The following is an 11,414-nucleotide window of genomic DNA, read 5'->3' as shown; positions in this document are numbered from 1 at the left end:
ATTGTGCTAAAAGTGTCTATCTAATCTATATATACCCAGTCTTCTGGATAGAGGAAAGAGTGTTCATGCTTTTAACCCAGAATTATTTTGGGGGTTCCCAACCTTTTACTATGAATCAAAGGCATGATGAGTCTACTGTTTTTTCTATAATGTGGATTTCAATACAGACTACAAACAGAGGTAATGCTAATATATCTAAAGCCTATCTCTTTTTATAAACTTAAAAAAATCTTGTAAGCTTCAGGGAATCGACTTGGATCCACCTCTCACAGGTTAAATGGACTCCAGATAAGTGCTATCAATCAACAGCCTATCTCCCCACCTACTGCCTGTTCCTGGGGGTGGGATCTCTTTCCCTTTCCCTGCTCTTGGGACTCTCCTCCCCCAACTACCAGGTCCATGGGCCTAAAAGTTCCAAATGTACACCTAAGGAAAAAAAATTCCCCCCTAAACTCCTTAACTTTACCTTCTGACCCTAAAATACATACATACATACATACATACATACATACATACATACACACACACACACACTATATATATATATATATATATATATATATATATATATATATATATATTCCAGCAAATTTCTAATCAATAAGAGACTGCAAACTGTTCCAACTGCTGCCTGCATGTTCCTAGCCCCAGCTGAGTAGAGCCTGGACAGTGAGTGAAAACAGTCTGCTCTTCCCAGACTTGGCCAACGTTCCAGCTCTTTGGGTCCCCAACAATGATGCCCCATTGTCAGAATGAAGTAGTCATAGATGAAAACATTACCCTTTATCATTCACTTACTATGAACAAAAAGGCTGGGATGTTAAGTTTCAAGCCCAGGACAAATGGCCGAGGTACCTATGTAATATATTAAACCGGACCTGGCCTCCAGGTTCCCCCAGCACCCTTCAGTCCTGACCTGTTACAGGGTATGGCTTGCATACCCTGCCTTCTACCCTGAAGTCTCTAGCCCAGGGGCTGGGTTGCCCATCTCCCAGAGACTATTACTTATATAATCCAGACATTTTGGTTACCCTTCCCTTTTGTACCTTTGGCCACCTGGATGCTGCACCTGGTTAACCTCTCTCTTCCCTCTCCTTTCCCCTCCCCCTCTCACCACATGGCCCAGCTCAGCCTGGTCATGTCCACTCTGGACTCTCTCACATGTCCCTGTCCCAGTCTCTACCTTCACTCTCCCTTTTTATCTACAGTAAACTTTCTCCTCCACCATACCTAGGAGCAGTCATGTCCTTTCCTTTCCTTTTTATTTCCCTTTTTCATTCAGAGGGGACTAGCAGAATTGAACATCCCTGTAAACTACTATCATTCTTTATCCCAAGACACACATAAAAGCCTTGATGAATTCTTTCAAAGTCTGATAAAAATCCAAGATTCAATAGACTCATTAGCATCAGTCAAATTCCAAAATAGGAGAAGCCTAAATTCTCAGACAGCAGAAGAAAAGGGGGAGGGGATTTTTCTCCCTCCCTCACTTTTGGAAGATAAATGTGGTTTCTATGAAAATCAGTGCAATCTGGTCAAAGACACAGCAAAGAAACCATTTGACTATGCCTCAAGAATCAGACAACAGGCATCAGAGTCAGGACAGATGGTTTCAAAGTTCCTTATACATGATCTCCTTGATCATATCTGTTGTCACTTCATTAACTATTTTGATTCTTACATCTTAGACGCTTTTCTAATCTGCCTGTTAACTTGATTCAACCAGACCACTGCCCAGCATGCCACACAGACCCAGGTGGATCACACCTTCTTCATATGTGAATACAAATACCAGCTCATGACTCAAGGATCATCAACTGACAAATTTACAGGAGATGAAGAAGGAAGGGGGCTTGAAAATGCCACAATTCTGGAGGAAGTAGTCAGAACTGAAGTAGATGTCATAAATACTTTGGGCCCCACACCTCCCTCTAACAATAAGGCAATTTCTTTTATACAAGCAAAAAAAAAAAAAAAAAAAAAAAAAGATGCGTACATGCCAGATCCCAGATGCCACTGTTGCATAAGTAAGTTAGCCATACCCTGTAAGCAGACATTTCCTGTCCTGACCTCCCAGTCCCAAATAACCACTCAGCTGTTGCTTCCCAAATAATTAACTCTGAGGCTTAATATTACTTATAAATATTTGGCCAGTAGCTCAGGCTTTTTTACTAACTAGCACTTACACTTAAATTAACCCATAATTCTTATCTATGTTTAGCCACATGGCTTGGTACCTGTTCTCGGTAGGGTATTCTCAACTTGCTTCCTCTGTGTCAGGCTGGCGACTCTCTGACTCCGCCCTTCCACTTCTCTGCATTCTTAGTTTGGTTGCCCCACCTACACTTCCTGCCTGGCTACTGGCCAATTAGTGTTTTATTAAACCAATTTGAGTGACAAATCTTTATAGTATACAAGAGCATTATTCTGCAGCTTTTTCCCACACCAGGTATTGGAGATAAGCTCTCAGATATGGCAAGACAACAAGATCAGCTTCCTGCTACCCAGGATCAAGGTAATCTGATTAATGGCTTTGTATCCTATCTACTACCTTTGCTACACTCCTAACATGTAGCAGCCTCAATTATGCCTAGTCAGACACTCCACTACTTTAAAAGTATATAAAGGTAAGGAATTGCCTTTGTCCTAAAGGTTATTGTTGGATCTTTTAGCCAAGCCTCTCCTACCATTGGTGGCATCTGTAGTTAATGGATATTTCACCTGAACAGAAAAGAAAAAAATAATAAATGACAGTATATGATGGTGAAGATGTGGGGAAAGAGGAACCTATATACATTACTGGTCACAATTTGAACTGGTATAGCCACTATAAAAATTGGTCCAGAGGGTTTTATTCTTTTAATTACAAGCATAGTGATGGGTCCTATCACAGGACCCAGCTACACCACACCTGTAAATATACCTAAAGGACTCTAAGTCCTACCACCACAGACACACTTGCATATAAATGTTTATTTAGTTAGCCATAAGGAAAAATGAAATTGTGACATTTTCAGAAATAATGGATTGAGCTGGAAGTCATTATGTTACACAAAATAAGTCAGATTCAGAAAGACAAAAACCACTTGTGTTTTTTTATATGCAAAACCTGTATTTACTTGCATGTGTGTGTTTGTGTGTGTGTGTGTGTGTGTGTGTGTGTGTGTGTGTGTGTGCACATGTACACACGTATAGGTTGTGAAACTAGAAAGGGGACCATTTGACGTAAAAGAAAAGTCTTAGGGGAAGGGAGAGGTAGTGGAATACAAGTGATATGAAAGACAATAAAGACTATTGGGGAGAAAGAAGGGGAACAGCTTGACGGGGACAGGGAGTGATGAAGAGCAGTGCGGAAGGAGAGATGAATAAGAACAAAGGATGTATGAAAATGCTTTAATGAAACCAATTACTTAATATGGGATCTATCTTAGTCAATGTTTAATTACTGTGAAGAGACACCATGACCATGGCAACTCTTATAAGAGAAAGCACTTAATTAGGGACTGGCTTACAGTTTCAAAGGTTTAGTCCATTATCATCATGGCAGGAAGCATGGTGCTGCCAAAGTAGCTGAGAGTCCTACATCTAGATCCGCAGGCAAGCAGGAAGAGAAAGACATTGGCCTGGCCTGAGCATTTGAAACATCAAAGCCCACCACCAGTGACACACTTCCTCCAATAAGGCCACACCTACTCCAATAAAGACATACCTCCTAATTCTTTCAAATAGTGCCACTCCCCAGTGACCAAGCATTCAAATCTATGAGCCTATGGGGGCCATTCTCATTCAAACCACCACACTATCTTATTTTCTTTTACAAAGAGTCATCACACTATACCCCCAAACCTTCAGAATCCAATCTCTGTATTTCTTGAAATGCACAAAGACAAACACGCCAATAGCACATGGGGAAAAAAAATACGGAAGTTGACTGAATAATGCCAGGGACTCCTGGCTATTATGAATAATGTAGCATTTCCTATTAGCAGGTAGTTAAAAACAACAACAACAGGAGGACTTTTGAAAAATAAGCTAAACATGGGCTGGGGACATGGGCAAAGTGCTTGCTTCAGAAACATGAAGACTTGAGTTCAGATACCCAAACTCATGCAAAGCTGTGCATGGTAGCAGGCATCCACAATCATATCACTCCTGTTTTAAGATGGAACATGGAGAAAGGAGAATTCCCAGAAACTCACAGGCCATCTAGCCCAACATATGCAGAAGTGAACAACAAAGAGATCTTCTTAAATAATGTGGAAGGCAAGGATGTCCTCTGACCACATGTGGGCAAAAGGCAATTGGGTCTCTACAAGACACCGAGCACACCATCAAGTGTAGATTAGCAAAGAATTGAAAATCCAAAATAAGAGCTGAAAACATTAATTAGAAGATAGGTTTTTATGACTTTATTATGCATTACTGAGGCTTGCTATGCTTTATTAGACAAAGCAGAATAGCCATAAAGACAAATGTAAAAAGCACTTCTTCCAATTTGAGAGACACACAACTTCTTTGTTGTTGTTGTTGTTGTTGTTGTTAATATTGTTTAATTTAAAGCATTTTCCAAGTATCCTGCTTGATTTGAGGGATCCAATGTGGAGTATAAATAAAATAACAAATCAGAAGAATTCTGAGTTAGAAATAGTGGGAGTGGGTGTCCAAATTAAATACATTAATCAGAAGCTAATTTTTAGGGTGCTGACTTTTAAGCTGAATGTAACGAATAGGAAAGTACCAGCTTTGTTAGATAATCGTATAAGATGTATCCTTTCAATAACCCTGAGCATTAAATTCTATTGTTTTCTTAATTTTGCAGAAAAAGTAACAGAGACTTATAAAAGGCTTACATGCACAAGCATAAGAACTAGAGTGCAGGCAAACTTGGACTGGGACTCAAATATAGAAGACCCCCAAACATAATGGGGTTGGAAAACACGCCCTTTAGTGTTTTGGGCTTCCTCTAATACTGTATTCCTAGAACTTACATTGATAAATACAGCCTCAAGGGAGTGGATATTTGAGGCCAGAAAAGAAGGATCTCTCCTTATGGACAAATGAATCAATTGCTAATTTCAAGATTATTATTAAGGAAGGTGTTAAATACTGTGAATCAGAAACATACCAAGTAAATATGGAGCTAATTATTATTTTCATTTGGACATGCCTTCACATGATGCAGGATAATAATTTCTCCACTTCAGTAATGCTGATGGTTAAGAAGCTTAAAGTCAAACCTACTTTGGTACGTAGGAAAAATAGATTTTTTTAAATAATAAAATATAATAAGATAAAACAAAAACTGACACATCAGGATTGGACAAAACAAACAGAAGGAAAAGAGCCCAAGAGGCGGCCACAAGAATCAGAGACCCATTTGTCCGCACACTCAAGGATCTCATAAAAACACCAAACTGGAAGCCATAATATATACACAGAAGACCTGTTGCAGACTCTTGCAGACCCTGTGTATGCTGCCTCAGTCTCTGTGAGTTCATATGAGCTTTGATCATGTTGATTTAAAGGGCCTTGTTTTCTTGGTGTCCTCTATCCCCTCTGGCTCTTACACTCTTTCTGCCTCCTCCTCCTCAGAGTTCCCTGAGCCCCAAGGGGAGGGATTTGATGGAGACATGCCACTTAGGATTGAGTGTTCCAAGATCTCTCACTCTCTGCACATTGTCTAGCTGTGAGTCTCTGTTATATGTTCTCATCTGCTGCAGGAGGAGGTTTCTCTGATGATGTCTGAGCAAGGAATTGATCTATGAGTGTAGCAGAATGTCATTAGGAGTCAATTTTATTGCTATGATTTTTAATTTTTTAGACCAGTAGTATTTGGTTTTACCCTAGGTCCCTGGGATATCTAGTCTCTGATTCTTGGTCACTCAAGCATTGCCAGGTATCAGTCTTGAGGATATCAAGGTATCAGATATTGTTGGTAACTCCCACAAGCTTTGTGCCACCATTGCCCTAGAGTATCTCACAGGCAGGACAGCATTATAGATCAAAGGGTCTGTGGCTGGCTTAGTGTTTACACTTCTCTTTTGGTAGTGTTCAGAGTACATTCCTGTACCAAGACACTAGAACATAGGAGTGAAGGCTCTATGTAGGCACCAGCTCGACTTCTCCATGTTCAATGAAGTTGTATAGGTGCTGTCTTCAGCAATGGGGACTTGTCATCAGTTTGTGGAGAGCAACCTCTAGTCTTGACAACAGTCTGGGTTGTTTGGGAAATTCCATGGGACCCCTTTAGCCAAAAACACACTTAGATGTAACCCAAACCCGCTACTGGAAGCTTCATTTGGTGACAAGAGATGGCCAGTCGGGGCTCTCCCTCCCACATTATTTTGGTGATTTCATTTAGATTGTCTTCATATATGTATATATATTTAGGAATCTTCTACTGTATTAGGTTTCCATACTACCCCTCAAATGTCCCTTAATTTTAGCTCTCTCTCCCCATATTCCCTCCCACATCCCCCCCACACACACTTGATCCTCCCATTCAGGCCCCCCGGATCCTTCCATAACCATCTATTCTATTTTCCTTTCCTAATGAGGTCTATCTGTCCTCCTCCCCCCACCTCCGGTCCCTTACTTTATACCTAACCTCTGTGATTCTATGGGTTATAGCTTAGTTTTCATCAACTTAACATATAACATTAATCCACATATAACTGAATACATACCATATTTGTCTTTCTGGGTCTGGGATACCTCACGGTGATTTTTTTCTAGCTCCATCAATTTACCCACAAGTTTCATGATTTAATTTTTTAAGAGGCTGAGTGATACTCCATTGTGTAAATGTACCACTCTTTCTTTACCCTTTATTTGGTTGAGGGACACCTAGGTTGTTTCCAATTTCTGGCTATTATGAATAGAGCAGCAACAAACGTGGTTGAGCAAGTGTCTCTGTGGTATGATGAAACATCCTTTGGGTATATGCACAAGAGCGGTATAGCTGGATCTTGAAGCAAAACAATTCCCATCTTCCGGGGAACTGCCACACAGATCTCCACAGTGCAGTGGCTGTACTAGTTTGCACTCTCACTGGCAATGGAGGAGTGTTCCCCTTGCTCCACATACCCTCCAGCATGAGCTGTCACTTGTGGGGTTTTTTTTTTTTTTTAATCTTAGCCATTCTGACAGGTGTAAGATGTAATCTCAGAGTCGTTTTGATTTGCATTTCCCTGATGGCTAAGGATTTTGAACATTTCAAGTGTTTCTCCACCATTTGAGATTCCTCTTTTGAGAATTCTCTGTCTAGATCTGTACCATTGGTTTATTTGTTTTTCTTGATATCAAGTTTCTTTGAGTTCTTTATATATTTTGAATATTAGCCCTCTATTGGATGGCACACAAACTTCTTAAATTGAAGACGGGACAATCCATCCACACTGTGATTTTAATATCAAGGAAGAACAAGTGAGCAGCGACCATAAAAGAATAAACAACTCAATATTATTAGTGGTTGGACAATTGTATAAAAAGACAGTAAAGAACCACCATTCAGCATCTCTTGGACTGACAGCTTTAATATATCCTACTACTTGATGTATTGGCAAGTATATGTAACAAGGGCAATCCCACCTGCTTGCTGCTATAGAATAATTGAGAAATTTCTGAATATTAAGGAATATTTTGCTAGCCTGTGACCCATCGACTCTACTCACTTATGCACTGTAAAACGTTTGTCATATGAGCCAGGTGGTAAGATTATTGATGCTATCATTACCCAGGGGGATGGAACCAGAAAATAAATGGGAATTCTACAAACATGAAACTGAATACTCTGAGGAGTACCAACAGTGATATAGGTTAGTGGAGGGAACATGAGAACAATATCAAACTGTTCAGAGTCTGGTGGGGATACAAGGTTGAACAAATGCAGAGGTGAGGGCACAGAGCAGGTTTTACATAAAAATATTAATGCTGGTGCTGGGGAAGTTAGGGATCAGGGGAGGAAGAGGATGCAGAATGGATGCACCACCATACACAGACTCGGGCAAGTCTGTTTTTTACCTTCCCACAAGTAACCAGTGCCTTCCCTTTCTTTATTAAAAAAAAGCATTTATTTTATGTGTATGTATGTGTGTCTGAGCATATGTATGTGCACCATATGCGTGCAGGAGCTTTCAGAGGTCAGAAGAGGCATGAATCCCCTGGGACTCGAGTTACAGAAGATTGTGAGCTGTCATGTGGGTGGTGGGAACTGAACCCATGTCCTATATAAGAGCTATAAGTGCTCTTAACTACTGGGTCATCTCTCCAACCAAGGGAAGGCACTTTTTAAGACAGGACTAAGGGCAAAGCCATTCCTCTGCTGGGAAGTGTGGATTGAAGGAGAATGTAAGAGAAAGTACTGCCCACTTATCAGTGCTGAAGAAGTTTAGGCCTTGGGCTAGTCTTGTTCTCTCTTGTCCTTGGATCATTTGCCAAGCTGAGACTCTGTGAAGACGTGTTACAGAGAACCTGGTGGGCAACAAGCCTTCAAGGCTACAGCAATAGTTCCAATAACCTTGCCCCTTGCCGGGTTTGAGCAGGCGAGGTTAAGCCAGCTTCATGTGCGTGCACACTGTTCCAGCCAATCAGAGAGGCTCATGCACCAGAAGGCGGGGCCTAACCAACTACCGTCGGTTTTGCTGTGAGGAAAAGGAGGCTCTGAGGAAACTGTGGTGAGCCTGGGTCAACGGAAGTCCCCAACTTTGTGGTAAAGGACCGTATAGTAAAAGCCCCAGCAGTAGCAAAATGAGGCTAAGGTTGATTCAAGGCTGTTGAGGGAGGAGATTGGGGATTGAAAGGAGGTGAGAACCGGGTTAACCTGTGAGGCGATATTCCGGAGTCTCACTTCAACCTGGGACTGGACAAGACCCCTGAGGGTGGCTGAGGAAGGGGATGGACCTGAGGGCTGAAGGTCCCGGGAGGATCTGGCGGGAGGACCTGTGGTATTGTGTTCCCCAAAATATTGTGTACCTTAATAAACTTATCTGGGGTCAGAGAACAGAAAAGCCACAAGATACTTAGGCTAGAAAATGTTAGCACACGCCTTTAATCCTAGCACTCCAGAGACAGAAATCCCTCTGGATCTCTGTGAGTTCAAGGCCGCATTGGAAACAGCCAGGCATGGTGACTCACGCCTTTAATCCCAGGGAGTGGTGGTAGAAAGCAGAAAGGTTTATAAGGCATGATGACCAGAAACTAGAAGCATTTGGCTGGTTAAGCATTTGGCTGGTTAAGCATTCAGGCTTCTAGCAGCAGTTCAGCTGAGAGCCATTGGGATGAGGACACAGAGGCCTCCAGTCTGAGGAAACAGGACCAGCTGAGAAGTTGGCCAGGTGAGGTTAGCTGTGGCTTGTTCTGTCTCTCTGATCTTCCAGTGTTCACCCCAATAACTGGCCTCAGGTTTGATTTTATTAATAAGACTCTCTAAGATTCCTGCTACAAGGACCGGCAGGACAATGTGGAGGGTGTTAGGTGAAGTGAGTACCATTTGTAACCCTTTGCCTCCCACTGGCTTTCACGGATAGTTGGGTGCCCTGAGGTGCACCCTGAGAGTCTATTTGGTGAATGACTAGGACTCTCACCTGAAAGTGCTGCTTAGAGACAGAAACAGTCCGTCCATCTCCATACGTAAGCACGTGGTGAACTAGTCTTTCTGACCAGACACCAACACCGAGTCCTTGATGCTGACAGGGTGAAACGAATGATAAATGGCGCTGGTGGTGGCGCTGGTTACTGGCGAAAAGGTCAGGGTCACGACAGAACCCGGTTGCTTAGTAGCGGAGAGCTTTATTAAGAGGAAGAGGAGGAGGGGTAAGAGGAGGAGGGATAAAAGGACCAGGCCTGGGGAGGAAAGAGAGAGAAAGATGGTGGGGTGGGGGGTGAGAGCGGAGCAGAGCAGAGAGAGGGTAGGACCCACGTGAAGGACTCCCAGTGAAGTGGGCTTAGGGAGGCACACCACTCATGTGCTGATTGCGTGACCACACCTTGGGCAGTCGCTAGCGCACACTGATGACATAAGAAAGACCCTGAACTGCGCGTGTGTAGCTGGAGTAAGGGCAGAATTCTAACACAGGGTGTGGTGGAACCCTGGCTTGTCTCACCTGAGCAGTGGGGAGCAGAGGAGACTAAGTATGGGGATGAGTGGCGGGGTAAACCCCCATTTTACCCTGAACACGGGAAGGATTCGGACTGAGGGTGTGTGTGTGTGTGTGTGTGTGTGTGTGTGTGTGTGTGTGTGTGTGTGTGTGTGTGTGTGATAGGAGGCAGTGCCGGGTTTTTTTCCTGGTCCCTCCTACTCGGGCACAAGTGACAGGACTCCAGGCTGCAGGAAGCTGCCCTTTTTCGCTGGACAGGGGAAGGATGGGGAGAGTGGAAGGGGGGAAGGTGTGCGACAGGAGACACCAGCCATCTTTTTTTTTTTATACCCCTTCCTATACCTCCAGCACATGTGGAAAGGACACCAGGCCCAACTCCGTGCAAACCTGATACCTGTTCTTGTGGCTTTCATTTAACTCTTCCTTGTATCTTTAACGTGTCTTTGCACACATAATGTTCAGGATTCCTGTCTAGCACAGGGAGACTACAGTCATGGCACCTAAGATCAAGGGCAAACCTCCGAAGCAACCTGAAGTGACTCCTGATCTGCCATCTGATGATTTACAGCAGCTATGTGAAAATAACCCACCTGAAAATAACCCAGGTAAAATGGTACAGGGGAGGGCTGAGAATGTAGATCATTTGGTAAAGTGCTTGCCTAACATGCAAGAAGCTCCAGGTTCAGTTCCCAGAATTGCATAAGACCAGATGTGGTGACCCAAGCCTCAGGAGGTAGAATCAAGATGATCAGAAGCTCAGGGTCATTTTCAGCTACATAGCAAGTTCAAGGCCAGACTAGACTACATGAGATCTTGTCACACACACACACACACACACACACACACACACACACACACACACACACACACACACACGTCAGGATGCCTACAAGACAGTTCCTGCCCTGCCCCCAAAGGATAGTCTGATGCATTTAGGTGGAGTACAGGACATTTCTTGGGAATCACGTGACATTTCACACACGAAAACTGTTTTCAAAGTGTGTTTGTGGGCCTTATGATTCCCACTTGGTGTTCCTACCCTATGGTGGAGCTGCAAGGGTCATAGAGCCTCTTGTCCTGGACTGTGCAGTTGCTATACCCAACATGTCTTGTACAAAGGACATGGTTTGTAATGATTTTAACATGGAGGCCTTGTACATAAATGTCCCCAAGGTCTCCTCAATTGTATCTCATCTACACAGACATGATTCAATTTATGTGTGTTCTAAAAAACTTTTGATGCCATACATCCAGAGAACTCCCCTACTGAAGGTATTTCTTCATGTAGGATGATCAAAATGGCATACATAACTTGAA

General features: G+C 42.9%; 1 protein-coding gene across 1 annotated transcript in view; it reads left to right on the top strand.

Annotated features, from left to right (window-relative positions):
• Positions 1 to 2,004: 2,004 nt before the first annotated feature.
• LOC128112485 (X-linked lymphocyte-regulated protein 3A-like) overlaps positions 2,005 to 11,414 on the top strand; it is a 20,458-nt gene continuing 11,048 nt past the window's right edge. The window contains exon 1 of the mRNA XM_052741487.1: positions 2,005 to 10,702. Within this exon, the coding sequence (XP_052597447.1) occupies positions 10,591 to 10,702 (112 nt within the window). The 5' untranslated portion in view covers positions 2,005 to 10,590. The remainder of the gene's footprint in view (positions 10,703 to 11,414) is intronic.

The sequence above is a fragment of the Peromyscus californicus genome, unplaced genomic scaffold, assembly GCF_007827085.1.
Source record: "Peromyscus californicus insignis strain IS unplaced genomic scaffold, ASM782708v3 Scaffold_10__1_contigs__length_136768540, whole genome shotgun sequence".
Lineage (NCBI taxonomy): Eukaryota > Metazoa > Chordata > Mammalia > Rodentia > Cricetidae > Peromyscus > Peromyscus californicus.
The sequence above is the reverse complement of the archived record's forward strand: the minus strand, read 5'-3'. Positions and strand labels throughout refer to the sequence as shown.